At 61.9% G+C, this 15,668-nt stretch overlaps 4 protein-coding genes across 5 annotated transcripts; all 4 read right to left on the bottom strand.

The window, feature by feature from the left end:
- Positions 1-93: 93 nt before the first annotated feature.
- Positions 94-6,110, bottom strand: VSIG10L (V-set and immunoglobulin domain containing 10 like). The gene is made up of 11 exons (XM_074219482.1): positions 6,044-6,110; positions 5,426-5,594; positions 4,933-5,330; positions 4,509-4,796; positions 4,109-4,393; positions 3,191-3,445; positions 2,656-2,934; positions 2,244-2,543; positions 2,057-2,170; positions 1,403-1,545; positions 94-755 (listed from the first exon to the last, which is right to left on the bottom strand). Exons 1-11 carry the CDS (start codon positions 6,093-6,095, stop codon positions 678-680), a joined length of 2,361 nt encoding a protein of 786 aa, XP_074075583.1. The 5' UTR covers positions 6,096-6,110; the 3' UTR covers positions 94-677.
- Positions 6,111-6,590: 480 nt separating this feature from the next.
- ETFB (electron transfer flavoprotein subunit beta) lies at positions 6,591-10,556 on the bottom strand. 2 transcript variants are annotated; one of them, XM_074219475.1, is made up of 6 exons: positions 10,037-10,556; positions 9,213-9,371; positions 8,958-9,116; positions 8,583-8,645; positions 8,179-8,337; positions 6,591-6,814 (listed from the first exon to the last, which is right to left on the bottom strand). In XM_074219475.1, the coding sequence occupies exons 1-6, from the start codon at positions 10,091-10,093 to the stop codon at positions 6,644-6,646; spliced, it is 768 nt and encodes a 255-aa protein (XP_074075576.1). In that variant the 5' UTR covers positions 10,094-10,556; the 3' UTR covers positions 6,591-6,643. The 2 variants fall into 2 exon arrangements, with proteins under 2 accessions (XP_074075576.1, XP_074075577.1); XM_074219476.1 differs by lacking the exon at positions 10,037-10,556 and adding an exon at positions 9,775-9,873.
- Positions 10,557-10,647: 91 nt separating this feature from the next.
- Positions 10,648-12,551, bottom strand: CLDND2 (claudin domain containing 2). The gene is made up of 5 exons (XM_074219477.1): positions 12,410-12,551; positions 11,965-12,143; positions 11,578-11,730; positions 11,080-11,199; positions 10,648-10,774 (listed from the first exon to the last, which is right to left on the bottom strand). The coding sequence occupies exons 2-5, from the start codon at positions 12,131-12,133 to the stop codon at positions 10,701-10,703; spliced, it is 516 nt and encodes a 171-aa protein (XP_074075578.1). The 5' UTR covers positions 12,134-12,143; positions 12,410-12,551; the 3' UTR covers positions 10,648-10,700.
- A 757-nt stretch (positions 12,552-13,308) lies between these two features.
- On the bottom strand, positions 13,309-15,202 carry NKG7 (natural killer cell granule protein 7). The gene is made up of 4 exons (XM_074219478.1): positions 14,150-15,202; positions 13,913-14,065; positions 13,687-13,821; positions 13,309-13,436 (listed from the first exon to the last, which is right to left on the bottom strand). The coding sequence occupies exons 1-4, from the start codon at positions 14,301-14,303 to the stop codon at positions 13,372-13,374; spliced, it is 507 nt and encodes a 168-aa protein (XP_074075579.1). The 5' UTR covers positions 14,304-15,202; the 3' UTR covers positions 13,309-13,371.
- Between the last annotated feature and the right edge of the window lie 466 nt (positions 15,203-15,668).

The raw sequence follows: 15,668 nt of genomic DNA, 5'->3' as shown, positions 1-15,668 counted from the left end.
GGTAGGGAGGGGAGGGGAAATGGGGTGAGGGTGGGGGGAAGGACCCTGGGACCCAGTGTGTCCCAAACCATGGGGAGTGTTGAAACCGCCACACCAATAAACACCTTTTTCCAAAACCCTGTCTATAGCATCCCTGTCCCAGACAACTGGGCTTCAATCAGTCTCTTTGAGAGAACTTGGTATCTGGTCTTCAAGCCTGTCTTGATTGGGGGAGCCCGATATCCTTATCTCCAACTTCTCCCAAAGTACCAGAGGTTCATCAAGTTGTTTTATTCCTCACTGCTTTCCACCAAAGATATACACGCATAGCCCAGTTCAACCCCATCGACTTATGGGAAGCCTTGACCCTCCACCAAGCCAAAGCAGGAAGTCCCACCCCACGCGGGCACTTTGTCCATTTGAGAAAGGCCACTTCCTTCTCTTGCAATGAACAATGCCCTACTAGATCTCAAAAGGTTTTCAAGTTTCAAGTAGGAAAAGTGAGGAAGTCTCTCTATTGGGGGACTTGAGACTTGAGATCCCTGATTTTTCCATTGTGCAAAGCAAAGAGTTGCAAACTTAGTAATGCAAAATTGAGACCCTTCATCTTCTGATGGGGGGGGGTGGCAAGGGGAATTCCTGGTTTCTCAGGAATTTTTATGTTTAATATTCTCAGGGCCAACACTGACTGCTGCCATTCACACCTGTGTGGCTGACCGAATAGTTCGGTGGACTCCCTGGGGGCTGGCAGAAGGGACATGACTGGGGACCACAACCTGGAAGGAAAGAGGCAAGAAGGGTTGGAGGCAGAAATCTGGGGCCTAGATAGGGCAAGAAGGAAGATCATCTCTCTATACTCCATTCCCCACCTTTCCCCAAGTGTGTCTAGGCAAAGAGGGAAGAGAGAACCCCAAGTTTCAGCCTCACATGGGTGAACACAAATAGGAATTCTCACCGCCATCTTGTAAAGAAGGGGCAAACAGGAATCCCACCCCCTCAAAAGGAAATCCTTATCTTCTTAAAGTGGGATTTGTCCCATCTTGTGGAATAAAAAATTAGGGCCACCCCTCCCTAAGAATTGAAAAGGAAATCCTTCCTGAATGGGGGAAAAAAACAGGAAGTTCCATTTCATCCTGCTATTGTTTTTAAGGGACACTTAGAATCATATGAGTTCATCAATTCAACCCTCAAAACTTAGGACAAGTCACTGGACCATGGTCACACAAACAGTAAAGTGCCATTTGAATCGAAGTCCCATGACTGCAAATGCCCCCACTTCCCCATTTCTTTAGGCCAGACATCTCCCACCTTAACATACTTTTATACTGGGGAGTCTTACTCCTCCACTTAGTGCACAGGGAAAAACATTGGTCTCATTGCCCATTCTGAACAATCGAGTGTGTCTCACTGTCCATCTACTCACAGGATTGGCCCAGGTTGGGCTGGGTTCTGTGGCAAAACCCCAGGGGGAAAGTTGTGAGTCTCCTACAGGGGTTACACTCTGGGTCTTCTTCTCTGGAGTGGAGGTTGCAGGGGGGAAGATCCGAGGCTTCTTCATGTTGTTCCCTACACAGTAAAAAGGAAAGGAGAAAGGAGAAAGTTTGTGACTTGCTAGCTGCACCTCTTGCACCCTGCCCTCTATGTCCTTGGTGAGTTTGGCCTTAACACTGGCCAAGGGAGGAAAGAAGAGTGGTAAATCAGAATGAGTTCTCTTCAATGTGTATCTTTTAGGTCCCACTGGCTTCTGTTTCTCAAGCCATGAGGCATCTATTCCCCGTGTTGGCTCAGCTCCCAGGTCCCTTTTTGTCTTCTCTGTCCTACTGTCCAAAGAAATGATCTAAACCAAGCCAGCGGACTTGGTTCCACTCTGCCTCTTCCACCATGGTTACCCTTCTCATTGACCAAAGCGTATCATCCTTGCCACCGGTCAAGCATTTTGCCTGTTCTGTCCTCACTGGCCATGATTCTGGTGCCTCCTCAGCTGCTCCCACCCCATTAAGCATTGCCTCCTTGCTGCCTCACCGGGTCACACGAGCCCCTCTTTCCTTGTCGGCTATAGAACCCCCCTCTCGCTCACCCCACAGCTGACATGCACAACATCCAAACAGGACCAGCAGAGCTGCAAGGAGGGCCGCACCCAGCAGGGAGCCAAGAACGATGCCGGCAATGGTCCCGGGGCCCAGGATGGGACCTGGTGTAGAGAGGGGGGTTAGGAGATTCCGGCCGGCCTCAGGTGGCGAGCCCTCGGACACAGGCAAGCTCACCGGTCCGGTAGCGGAGGTCAGAGGAGGGAGTCCCAGGCTGCCCGCCCAGAGTGGGCAGCACGCGAAGCTTCCACGGCCCTGGGGGCTGGGAGGGCAGGACTATGACAGCTGAGCGCTCCCGGGGCCCCAGGCGAAGCAAGGATGTCCAGGCCCCTCCCTGCAGGCCGGCGGCCCCCGCTTCTGGCTCCTCGGGCCGCGCCTGGACCTCAAAGCCACTGACCACGCAGCCTCGGTCCACGTCCCAAGTCAAGACCGCGGCCCCATCGGCAGCCTGGAGGCGCCAAGAGGAGATGGAAGGCCCTGCGGGGAGGAGAGACGGGACGGGATTCGGGGCCGGCCCCTGCGGGCCGTGGCAGCAGGCCGGGCCCGAAGAGGGAGGGCGCCCCTGGCCGCCGGGCCGCCCGGGACTGACCCGTGAGGGCGATGCGGTCGCCGCCGGCCCCCAGGGCCCCGCTGCACAGCACGGAGTAGTTGCCCACGTCGTGCTCCACGCTGAAGCTGTCGAACAGCAGCCGCTGGCCCTCGGGGCCCAGGCGCAGGCGGGCCCCGGCCCCGGGGACCAGGGGCCGGCCCTCCCGGGCCCAGGCCAGCCTGGCTGGGGGGGGGCAGCCTGTGGCCTCCAGGGCCACGCGGGCCTCCCCGGGCCCGGCCTCCCGGGCCTCCAGCCTCAGCAGCACCTCCTCGGGGGCCTCTGGGGACAAAGGGCAGAATCAGGGCCGCCGGGGCTCCGAGGCCCCCCAGGGCCCGGCCCCGCGCCCCGGAGCGCGGGCTGGCCCGGCCTGGGGGGCTGCGGCTGCCCCGGGACCCGGGGCTCCCCGGCTGGCCACGCGGGGGAGGCGGCCCCGGCCCCGGGGCGCAAAGCACCACTTGGGGAGGGCAGAGCCCCCCCCAGCCCCAAGAGAGTCCCGCCCCTTCCGCTGGCCGCCCAGAAGCCCCGCCCCGCTCACTGGGCGTGACGCTGCAGCTTCTGTTCACCGCCAGGTGGCTCCCGAGGCACGTGAAGGTGGCGCCGCTGAGCCGCGGCCCCGCGGGGATGGAGACGGCCAGGGAGGAGAGGGCGGGGCCCGCGGGGGTGCCTGGGGGCAGCCCCGCCCACCGCAGCCACGCCCCGGGCACGCCCCCCGGCCACGTGCAGCCCAGAAGCAGGCTCCGGCCCCCGGGGGCGCCCTGCAGGGAGCAGCGCGGAGGGCCGGGGGGCGGGGCTGCGGGAGGGCGGGAGGGCGGGGTCAGGGCAGCCCCGCCCTGAGCCACGCCCCTTCGTCCCCGGCTCCTCTCTCTATCCCGCCCGGACTCCGCCCTCTTTCCCCCTAGCCCTGCCCCTCCCCCGCCTCCCTCCAGACTCCGCCCTCTTCCCCGCCCCTCCCCCCGCAGACTCCGCCCCCTCCTCTTGGCCCCGCTCCTCCCGTCCCTGGGCCCCACCCTTCCGGGGCTCTTTCAGCTGAGAGCCCCGGGCCCCGCCTCCGCCCCTCCCTCGCCCGCACCCGGGCCCCTCCCCGGGCCCCGCCCCTCAGCCCGCTTCCTGGCCCCTCCCCGGCCCCGCCCCGGGCCCCGCCCCGGGCTCTCCCTCATCCCGCACCCGGGCCCCGCACCCGCCCCGCCCCAGCCCGCCCCCGGGCCCCTCCCCGGCCCCGCCCCCGCCCCGCCCTCATCCCACGCCCCGCCCCGCCCTCATCCCCCGGGCCCGCCCTCAGCCCGCCCCCGGGCCCCTCCCCGGCCCCGCCCCCGCCCCGCCCTCATCCCCCGGACCCGCCCCCAGCCCGCACCCAGGCCCCGCCCCGGCCCCGCCCCCGCCCCGCCCTCATCCCCCCCGGACCCGCCCCGGGCCCGCCCTCAGCCCGCCCCCGGGCCCCTCCCCGGCTCCGCACCCGCCACGGTGAGATTCAGCAGCCCGCGGCGCCGCAGCCCGGTGCGGGGGTTGGCCGCCAGGCAGGCGTAGGTCCCCGCGTGGGCCGGCCCCACGCGGGGCAGCAGGAGGCGGGGCCCGGCGGGCACGGCGGCCTCCCGGGGGTCCGCCAGGCTCCAGGACAGCTGGGCCGGGGGCCGGGCGGCGGCCTGGCAGCGCAGGGTCACGTTGCTGCCCGCGGACACGTAGCGGCCGGGGCTGGCGTCGCGGTCCGAGGAGACGGTGACGACCGGGGGGTCCGGGCCGTCTGCGGGCGGAGCGGGGCGTCGGGGCGCGCCGGGGGGTCCGGGCGCCCCCCTGCCCCTGCCCGGCCGCGCCGCCCCCCGCCCCTGCCCGCCCCGCGCCGCCCCCCGCCGGCCTACAGAGCACGGTGAGCGCGGCCGTGGCCTCGCTGGCCCCGAAGGGGCTCCGCACGCGGCAGGTGTAGTTGGCCTGGTCCGTCCTCCGGGGCCGCGCGATCACCAGGTCGCTCCCGTCGCGCCTCAGCCGGCCCTCGGGGTCTGCGGTCCCCGCCGCCAGGGCCCGGCCCCCGCGGCTCCAGCTGAGCCGACCCTGGGCGGGCCGCGCCCCCACGCAGCGCAGCCGCAGCTCGGGCGCCCCCTCCTCCGTCTCGGGGTGCGCGGGGGCCACGGCCAGGCGCGGCACGGGCTCTGCGGGGACAGCGGCCTTCCGGGTCAGCCCCCACCCGCCTCCCGGGGCGCCCGGCCTGGTGGAAGGGGAGGATTCGCACTCGGCTCCGGGCCTGTCTGCCCCCCGCCCCCGGGCCCCGGGCCCCGGGCCCCTCACCGTACACCGAGACCTCCAGCTCGCGGCGCTCCGGCTGGCGCCCGGCGCGGATCAGCTCCGCGGTGTAGCGCCCCGCGTCCGCCAGCTCCGCCCGCTCCAGGTCCAGGCCGCCCGTGGCCCGGTCAAAGCGCAGCCGGGCCCGGTAGGCCGGGGCCAGGCTGGGGGGCGCGGCCTGGCTCCCCAGCGGCCCGGCCGCCAGCACCGTGGAGCCCCGACGCCAAACCACGAGCAGCCCCGGAGGGTCCGCGGCGGGCGCCGGGGTCAAGCGGAGGGAGATGGGGGAGCCCACCAGCACGTCCAAGGGGCCCCCGGGAGCCCCCGGGCCGGGCCCCCCCGCGGGGACTTGGGGCGCGGGCGATTCCTCTCCGGGGGAGGAGGCGCCCCCACCCAGGGCCGGGTCGGGGTCGGGATCGGGGCCGGAGCCGAGGCCGAGGCCGGGGCCGGGGTCGGGGTCGGGGTCGGGATCAGGGCCGAAGCCGGGGCTGGGGCCGGGGCCGGGGAGGCTTCTTCACCGCGAAGGGTCGAGTTCTCAGTCCCGCGGAAGGCGCTGGGGGTGTCGGGGCCGGGGGCTCCCCCGAGCCCCGTGGCGTTCCCGGGGGAGGGCACTGCAGGGGAGCTGCTGCCGCGGGGAGCTGCGAGGGCCCACGTTCCCGCACCTGAAACTGGACGGGCGGTAGGAGGTAGGGGCCCGCCACCGCCCTGAGGAGGGCCTAGGGCTCGGGGCGCTGATCAGACCCCCAGCTTCTCAGGCCATCTGGGGACCCGAGAGTGACCTTGGGAGGAAGCTCCCCTTTAAAGGGTCTGGTGGGGAGAGCGGGCTTTGGAAAAGGGGCCAAAGGGCTTTCAAAGAGAAAAAGGGGCCAGGGTGCGATCATGGATTGAGAAGTCTAAGGTTAAGGAAGCCTTCCAAGAGAAGGTTCTAGTCGGGAGAACCCTCCGGGTGCGAGGTCCACCCAAGTCTCTCAGAGGCGGGGCAGGTGAGTCTCAGAGGCCTTAAGGCAATTCTCCCCGCAATGAGGTCCCCCCCAAGGAAGGGTCACCCCCAGGGCTCTAGGTCAAGGTTTCTCTGCTTGCATCGGGCCTTAGCAGGTAGGGATGGAGGGGTGCTCACCCAGAAATAGGAGTAGCAGCTGCCGGAGCGGCCGAGGCCCCCGGGGGACCATGTTGTCAAAGGTAAAAAGACGGGTGGGTCGGGCCTTCCAACCCTCCTAGAACCAGGACGGGTCTGACGAGCCAAGCGGCTTCCTGGGTGGGGAGCCACACGGATATAGGGGATACAGCCCGTGGATTTATGAATGGAACTGTGCTGGGATACTCCCTGAGACACCCTCCCCTCTCCACCCTTCCTCCACCCCACCTGAGCCAAGGCTGGAGGCAGTGGCGACAGAATACCCGTGACCAAAGGGGCATCCGAGGTTTAAAGAGAAAGCAACCCTGGCTTCAGGGAGTTGCCAGGACCAGGGAAGCCCCAAAGCTGGGGCCACAGACTCCAAGAAATAAGGGAGGGGCGAGACACCTCTGGGGACGTCAGGGAGTCAGAGCCAAGGCATGAGGAGAGGATGCTGTCAATTATGGGAGATTTCCGGAAGAACCGGGTGTTTTCAGAGGGCAGGACCACGGAGCAGACATTTCAATTAACAAAGGCCACAGAGAGAAGGTAAAGGGGTGGGAAGGGTGCCAACAAATTTATTGGGGGGGGGGGAGGCGGAGTTCAAACATGTCCTGCTTCTTTCAACTTGGCCACGAGGTCCTCAGTGGTCTCCACCTTCTGCCCTGCCGAGCGGTGGGGCGGATCCTCCACACTAAGCACAGAAATGCGGGAGGATGTGTCCACCCCCAGGTCCCCAGGCTTCACCACATCGATCTTCTTCTTTTTGGCTTTCTGAAGGATTAAGAGAGAGAGTCTGGGCTCTGCCGTTCTGGTAGGAGGTGGAGGCGGACGATTTGATGGGTCCACTCCTACCGAGACAGCAGAAGGGCAAAAGCCCAGGGGCTCCCCCAAATGTAGCCCTGTGGTCAAGCGCCGCTTATGGATTTTCCCACTGTCAGAAGGGCCTTAGTATGTCAAGAGACAACCACTCCAGGGGCTCCCAGAAAGGGTGACCAGAGACCCTTTGAAGCCAACCAGACCACAGCAAGCCTCCAGCCAACAAACTGGGAACCAGTGAGGGTTGTCTATGAAGACAGCTGTGGATGAGAGGAAATGCCCGAGGACCCTCTAGTTTAGGTGAGACCCAGGGCTCCAGCACACACTTCCTGGGGCCACTTCAACGGCTCCGAAGCCAATCATTTTTCAGCATCACGCTCCTCAGACATCAAGCATGCATGGGACAGAATTGGATCCACCCTACATTTGGAGGTGGTAAGAGAGGCTGGAGCAGGAGCTGACCGTAAGCAGATGGTGTGGTGACATGTGTGACATGCAGAACCTGGACTTCCAGGTTTAAACTCTACCTGGGACATTTACCAACTGTGGGCCCCTAAGCTCTCTGGGGCTCAATTTGCTCATCTGTAAAATGGGAATACAAATGGCTCCAACCTCAGAGTTGTTCTGAGACTCAAGATAATGGAACTAAAATGCTTTATAATCTTTAGAGCTCTCCCTAGGCCTACAAATAGGAGACAGGGATGAGAACTGTGTGTGTATGTGTGTGTGGTATGCATGGTATATGTGTAGGGGGAGTGTGGTGTGGGGGGAGGTACATGTATGGTATGTGTGTGGTGTCTGGTGTACATAGTGTATATGTGTGGTGTGTGAGGTGTGTGTGTATGTAGGGTGGGGAGGATGTCGGTATGGTGTGCATGTTGTATGCAGGGTGTCTGAGTAAAAGTATGGTGTGTGGTAGTGTGCTGTGTGTGGTAGGGGAGGTCTGTTTATAGTGTGCATGGTGTTTGGGGTATCTGGTGTAGTGTGTGGCATGTGTGTTGCCTAGTATGTGAGAGGGGTACATGTTGTGGTGTGGGGGGCTGTTTGTGTGGTATTCATGGTGTGTGTGGTATCTGTGGTATGTGTAGTGTGTGACATTTGTGTGGTATATATGAGGGAGGTCTGTGTGTAGTGTGCATGGTGTATATGTTGTATGCATTATGCATGTATGGTGTCTTGTGTGTGGGGTGATGTGCATGGTATGGGGGATACATGTGTGTGATGTGGGGGATGTGTGTGTGTGTGATGTGCATGGTATGAGGGGGAGGGCACAGTTCAGACTGGTCTACCCCCCCCAACCAGCGGCTGGCACCCCTTACCATGATATTGGGCAGAGTGGCATAGCGTGGCTCGTTCAGCCGGAGGTCCGCGGTGACCACAGCAGGCAGCTTGAGGCGAATCGTCTCCAGGCCACCATCCACCTCCCGTTCCACTGTCAACTTCTCCCCCTCTAGTTGGAGCTTTGAGGCAAACGTGCCCTGGAGAGAAGGACGGCATGTCTTACAAGAGTCTGGGAGGGGTTGTTTACAGGGGGTCTGGAGGGAACTTTGGGGGAGCTGCCCAAGAGTCAGGAAGGGGCCCAGGGCAGCTCCCTGAGAGCTCACATGGGGCTTCAGGGTATCTGAAGGGGCGAGCACCTGGCAGGGGTGTAAGGGATGTTCAAGGGACCTTCTGGGAACAGACTCGGTCTCCCGCATCGGGCCCTTCATCCCCAGAGGCTCACCTGAGGCCAGTCCAGCATGGCAGCTGTCATCTGTCCCGTCTGATTACAGTCGTCATCGATGGCCTGTGAGGAGGGGATGAGGGAATGCTAGAATGTGGAATCTAAGAGTTGGAAGTCATCTCCTTGTACAGAAAGGGCAACAGGCTCCCATGGGGAAGGCCAGGCAGCTCCTGCCCCCTCCCCAGAGTGAGCTCCTCCTCCCACTACTCTTGGAAGGCCAGTGCAGCCCAAGGACAGGCCATCCTTCAGACCCTGGAGAACTTGGGCTTGCTAAGGGGAGGGGAGAGAAAGGAAGGGAAAAGTGGGGCAAAGAGGGCACACAGAAGAGAGAAGGTGCAGGGAGGGGAGGGGGAGGAGGCTGGGCAGCTCTCCCACCTGTTTGCCCACCAGCACCAGGCCAGCTTTCTCTTTCTGGGCCAAAGCAGCCAGCACCCGGGAAACCTGGAGGGGCCCCAGACGCTCCGCCTCAGCCGCAGACACCTCCACGTGGATGCCACGGTCAGCCCCCATGGCCAGAGCTGTTCGAATGGTCTCCTGGGGATGAAGACAGGGATGTGGTCATTGCTCCTCGCCCCCCTGGCTGCACCGTCTGCCCACCCGGGCCCCCCCCCCCCGGGCACAGAGGCTCACCTGGCACTGCTTGGGGCCAAGGCTGACGGCGATCACCTCCTTCAGAAGGTTCTTCTCCTTCAACCGCACGGCCTCCTCCACCGCTATCTCACAGAAGGGGTTCATGGAGTGCTTCACCCCATCGGTCACCACCCCGGTCTTGTCCGGCTTTACCCGAATCTGAGGGTATCGGGGAGGAAAGTCTGAAGGCAAGAGGCCCCAGCTACTTCCCCTCCCTCAGACCCCTGCTTTGGGGGGGACAGGTAAGGAGGCCAGCTCCCCAGCTCACTTCTCCAGGACGCCTCCTCCATGGCCCTGTGTGGGGGAGTGCCTCCTTGGGTGACCCCCCTTTCCCACACCTCAACTGGGGGGTCTCTTCGGGTAACCCCCCCAATGGGGGTCCCTCGGATCACATCCCAACCAGGGGGTTCCCTCCTTGGGTGACCCCTTCTCCCACCGAGGTGCCCTCTCCGGGCCTCAGATTCCCCCCAGGTGTGGGAGGGGTCTCTCCCCTTCCCCCCACCAGGTGATCTCGAAGCCCCGCCCCTTGGGGTCCGCCCACGCTGGGGGGGGCAGGGGGGACCTAGGGCCGGTGGCTCTTAACACCCTGAACTTCAGTGTTCCAGTCGGTGAAAGACCCTAGGTCACTAGGGTCACTCCTTGGTGGGAGTCAGGGGTCAGGGGGGGGAAGGGAAGGCGCCAAGGGTAAAGGTCAGCCCGGGACCTTTGCCCTCGCACAGTTAGCCGGGAGGCTCCCGGCCCCGCCCCCAGGCTTTCGTGCTCCTACGGCAGGCAGCACGGTCAAAGGACGCGGAGGGGACACGGGGGGGCGAGATCGCGCTCACCTTCACAGCAAAGTCTATGACCCGCTTGACTCCAACCAGCGCGCGCAGCTCCGCCATCTTGAGGCTGCCCTCGGCCTAAAGCCGCGGCCCCCTTGGCCCTGGCTAGCTCCGGGACTAGAGCGCCCCGCCCTCACGGGGCTCCGCCAATCGGAAGCCGGGACCGTCTCTAGGTCCCTCCCCTTAGCTCCGTCTTGGCCAATCCGTAGCCACTAACACTTCCGCCTCCGAAACTGCGCTCACTTTTACCCTACACCGACCCGTAGCCCTCCACCAATCAGAAAGACGATGATCCCGCCTCGCCCTCCCCCCACAGCACCTCTCTTCCAATCAGCCGCCAAATGCTTTGGAAGCTTGGGGAGGGGCGTACGACCGCGAGCCAATGAAGGGAGGAGGTGTGTGCGGGAGGCGGGGCTCGGGCGCCGGGGCAAGCTAGGAAGGAGAGTCTGGAGCCCCGCCTAGTTTCCGCCCCCCTGAGCATTCGCTGCGCATGGGCGGGAGCGAGTCCGGGGGCGGGGCCAGGGGAGGGGCGTGGCGCTGGCGGGTGAGGCGGGGCTCGGCCCTCCCTGCCCCTCCCCCCGGGCCCCCCACGGGGAGGAGGGAGACCCCTCGAGTCAGGGGGAGAAGCGCCTTTATTGGGCCAGGCCCGGGGCTCGCCGCGCCGCGCTCACAGGCAGACGGGGAAGCTGCTGATGGCGTCGGTGCTCTGCAGGATCATGTCGGCGAAGAGGAAGCAGAACCCTGGGGGGCGGGGCCCGGGGACGGGGGAGCGGGGTGACTCGGGGACACTGGGGGTCCCTGGAGGGGAGGGGGCTGGGGGACTCCGAGGAGAGGGTTCTGCAAGTCTGGCGGGGCTGAGGGGCTCATGCCAGGAGGGGTGGGGGGTCCCGGGGAGGAGCCCCCGGAACGCCTGGGACAGGACCGGGTCCCCGGGGCACCCCAGGAGGAGAGCTCTGACAGACTGGCCATTAGGCGGGGGGGGGGGCTTGGTGGAGCTAGGAAAGGAAAGAGGGGTCCCTGGGGCGCCTGGAAGGCCGGGGGGCTACCTGCGAGAATGGCGAAGGGCATCGCCAGCCAGGCCGTGAAATAGGACCAGGAGAAGAAGCTGTCCAGCTTCTGCGCGTCCCGCGCCGTGTAGCCCACCATGCCTGCCAGCAGCAGCAGCGCTGCCCCCCACCCTCGGGTGAGCAGGGCCCCGAGGTGCGCCCCGGCTGCCGCTCCGACCACCAGCCCCCCGCTGCCTGAGCCCCCCCCGGCATGGGATTGATCCCCCGCCCGTCGTCCTGGGCCCAGCCCTCGGCCGGCGCGTCTTGTCCCAGGTAGCCTCTCGCGCCCCCTTTTCCAAGTCCGCTTGGCTCGTGCCCCCGCCCCGCCCCCAGCCCCTCTCTCTGGCCGGCCTCCACCCCACGCCCTGGGCGCCCGGCCCCGGCCCGGCCCCGGCCCCCGGCCCCGGCCCGGCCCCGGCCCCCGGCCCCGGCCCGGCCCCCGGCCCCCGGCCCCCGGCCCCGGCCCCGGCCCCCTCCTTCCCGCCGGGCCCCTCTTACCGCTCAGGAGGAAGATGAGGTAGGCGTTGCGACCTCGCAGGGGGATCAGCTTGCCTTTCCGGGAGGCGTACAGGACCCGGAGCCCCAAGAGGGAGGCCAGGATGCTCCATCCGCTGGCCAGCACCATGCAGGTTGCCGTCAGCGTCAGCATGGCTGGGCAGAGGGGGCAGGGGGTGAAGGGGGGCGGTGACACCCCCTCCCGCCATGAGGCCCGGCATCCCGCTTTGTGTGGCACGGGGAGGGAGGCTGTGGCGGGTGGAGGCGCACCTCCAGGGAAGGACAAGGCGGAGGGAAGGACCTCGGAGGGCCAGGGCATAGGCTAGCAGGGCGAGGTGCCCCCCAGGGCTGTGCAGCTACGGGCAGGGGCCCGAGGCCAGTGACCCTCACTCTCGCAGGGGGAGTTGGTACAATTGTTCCTTTGGCACGTCAGCCACAATCCATTGTGGCCATTGGAGAAGCGGCTCCAAAAGTTGGTGCTGGTGGCCAGGAGGAGGAGGATGTTGGTCAGGACCCCCAGAATCAGGCCGGTGCTCTGCAGGCTGCGCTTCACTCCCATCCAGGGGCCGCTACAGACCAGGGGGTGTGGCGGAGCTGGGACTCCGTTTGTGGAGAGCGGCTTCTCCCACCCATTCATTCCCTTCTCTGGAGTCACATAGAAGTCCTACACACACACACACACACACACACACACACACACAAACACCACACACAGCCTGCTCCAAAGGAACAAGGTCCTCCCCTTGAGGAGCCCCCCACCCGTGTGACACCCCAGCCCCTCCCCAGCCAGCCTGCACTTCAGTACAAGTACCAACATTTGAGGGGCACACCCCACCTCTGTGGTTCACACCCAGCTCAGTTAGACCGCTTCAGGATGTCTCCATGGGAGGGGAGCCTCCGTGGATGGGCCCCGCACACAGCTCAGCCAGCCCCAGCACCTCCCGCCTTAGGTGGGGAGATGGTGAGTGGGGGAGGGGGGACGAGTTCTCTATGAGGAAGGAGTTCCAGAATCCCTTTTCACTTCATTAAAGGGACCCCCCCATACACACACACACACACTCTCTCTCTCTCTCTCTCTCTCTCTCTCTCTCTCTCTCTCTCTCTCTCTCTCTCTCTCTCTCTCCTTGAGAAAGTCCATTGGCCCTAGGTCAGGGTAGAGGAAGGCTGGACTAAAGGACTCCTGAAATAAGTCTTTTATGTAGTCAGACCCAAATAGTGTGGAAATGGATGGGGCAGAATAAGAAGTTGGGGAGTTAAGAGGACATTTGGGGTTTGGGACATGAGGCCAAAGGGGGGAAACAACAGACATAAGACTTGGAGAGATAGAATAGAGTTTACCTTGGAGACAAGTAGCTTGGGAATTTGGAAGAGGAAAATGGGAGGATGGAGACAAGGGAAAGAATGGAGTGAACAAATAGAGGAGATGGTATGTGGAGGGGGGGGGGAAGGAAACCAGGAATAAGGGGAAGACTGGAAGAGGTGTATAAGGGTACACTGAGGGACACTAGGCCTTAACAGATGAGTGGCAAACTGGTTGAAAGCAAGAGGCTCCGAGTGGGGGAAGAGAAAGTGGGAATGGAGGTGGGCTATTTGTGGAACATTAGGCAAAAATGTACTGGGACCAACACTAGGGAGGAGTCAAGGGAGTCTGGAAAAGGATTGCTGTTGGTTACCAGGAAGAGATTGAAGGAGAAAGTAACTCAAGCAGAGTGGGGATTTAGGATTAGGCTGAAAAAATGAGACACAAATCTACCCAGTGGGTGACTTGATTTATTCAGTGAATTTGGGGCTGAATTCTTAAGCAGAGAGGATCTCATAGTTGGGACGTGGAGTACCCTGGTGTACCACGAGGCTCAGGATTCCTGTTGTGGTAGAGAGGGAGACTTCAGAAGGGCTTCATTTTGATTCCCTCCCCAGCAGCCCCCAAGCTGCATCCTGCCCCCCCCATTCCATATTGTCCATTCTCCTGATCTAGGGCTTCTCTCTAGAAACCCAAGAGGTAAAACCCACTTTGCCCTTTTTCTCTGTTTCCCTAGGATGAGAGACTCTATTCTCAGATGCCTCTAGTCCTTTACATGTTCCCCATACCTAACTTCCTCCCCCCCCACTCACCAGTAAAAAGGAATAAGACAACAGAAATCCATCCCATGTAGAAGGACCAGGCAAAGGAGATCTGAATCTGAGAATTATAAGGCTCCTTCCATCGCTCTCCAGTGTAGACCGCCATTCCTACTGTGCTGCAGAGGCCTGTGGATGGGGGCTGTGAGGCCCTTCCCACCTCCCCAACCTGCCAGCTCTCCCTCCTAGGTTTCTCTCCCTCCCCTGCCATGGGGCTCACCTGCAGTAAAGGCCGTGACACAAAAAATCAAAGAGATCAGGTGACTGAAGTTGGGGTTGCAGAGGGATGGAGTGAGAAAGAAGAGGCAGGAGATGGAGAGCAGCCCTGCCAGGGCAGCCATGATGATAAAGACCCGGGTGGCCAGGATGAAATCTACAACAGAGGTGCCAGCAGCTCAGCCCAAGCTGGGTGTTCCGGGATCAACACCTCTCAAAACCATGGGAGCTGCCCTCTTACCTTTCACAGAATCCAGTTCTGGATGCCAGAGGCCAGAATGAGACTGGTGTTTAGCACCTACAGCAGCGATCCAGTTATCAGTACTCAATGCCACCAGCAGCAAAGCCAGAGCAAGGCTCCCGGAGAGCAGGGCAAGCACCCAGGATGGCCGCATCCTTGACCTGGGTGCTCAAGAACGGAGGAGCCTTATTCTCAGAAGTAGGTAGTAACTGGAAGCCAAATGCCTGGGCACTTAGGCAGAGAACAAGGAGGGTGGGCTTGGGAGAATTGGGGGGGCAGCCAGAATTCTGGGGAGATGCTGGTGCCCCTGGCTGGACCTGAAGGATTACAGAAGACTGGAGAGCAAATGTTTCAGGGGCCTGGGAGGGGACTGAGACCTGGCCAAGCCAACAAGAGGTTGGGGACTCCTAGTGTGAGTCCGGAAAGGGAAGCGGTAGGGGGTTTCACACCAGATTGATGACTCAGAGCATCTCTGTATTCCTTCTTTCCATCCCTAGCTTCACAGTCCTCTGCCTGGGGCTAATGGGGCCTGGGTGTGAGTAAAGACAGGTTAACATCCCACCAGGTAGTGAGGATCAAATGGGATGTTGAGGGAAAAGATCTCTCCCTCCTATTTCCTGAAAGGGAAGAAGGTATCCTGGAGATGGTATGAGGTCATCACAAAAAAAAGTGGCCAGGATGTGGGTAGGAGGGAGGTGTGGCTAGTAACAGCAGAGACTTGGTAAAACTGACTAAGCCCCTCTTGTTGTCCTGGGGAAGGGATGGTGTGACTAACTGCCTAGGTCCCTGAAGTAAATAGAGGGAGGAGGCAGAACCTTTTGATCCCAAAAGGGGATGCTAGGAAGGTTAAAGCATGGACAATGAAGGGAAACTGGAGGTCAAAGGTACTATAGGGTAGACACCTGGACTCCAAGGGGCTTGAGAAGCCAGAATCCCTGAGGTTTCATGGGCTTTTTGACCTGAAATGTCTAGGAGGTCCATCAAAAGGTACAATTTATTTCCCAAAGACACCAGTGGTTAGCTGGATTGTTTACTTGTCTATTCACTGTTTTCATTTATACAAATGATTTCTTAGCTAGAAAATTAGGTCTCCAGAGTAGCCTGGAGATTAATTCAGCCATTTTTTCTTTCTTCTCCCTCCCTGCCAAACACAAAGGAGATCCTTGGGAAGAATAACAACAAAGAGGAAGAGGACCTGAAGATAAAGATGTTAGAATGGAGGAAGGGGTCCTGCAGAAGGTTGGCTTGGATTCTTGAATCAAGATTCTTGACTTCACCCTTCTGGGGTACCTCCTCACCAATATCAGAGAACCTTTGAGAGGGGAGAGCTCTTAAGTTACCATTCCCATCCCCATGTCAAAACCCACCTCCACCCTTAGCCCATCCTCATTCCTATACCCATCTACTTAGCCTGTTCTTCCTTTCCAGTCCTATACCCATCTTCTGCCCCTTCCCACTTCCACCCTCATTTTCATGTCCATCACCATCAACATCCTTTATCCTTGTACTCCTTTTCCAA

This window comes from Macrotis lagotis, chromosome 1 (genome assembly GCF_037893015.1).
Source record: "Macrotis lagotis isolate mMagLag1 chromosome 1, bilby.v1.9.chrom.fasta, whole genome shotgun sequence".
Taxonomy (NCBI): Eukaryota; Metazoa; Chordata; class Mammalia; order Peramelemorphia; family Peramelidae; genus Macrotis; species Macrotis lagotis.
This window is presented reverse-complemented; position numbering and strand designations above follow the sequence as displayed.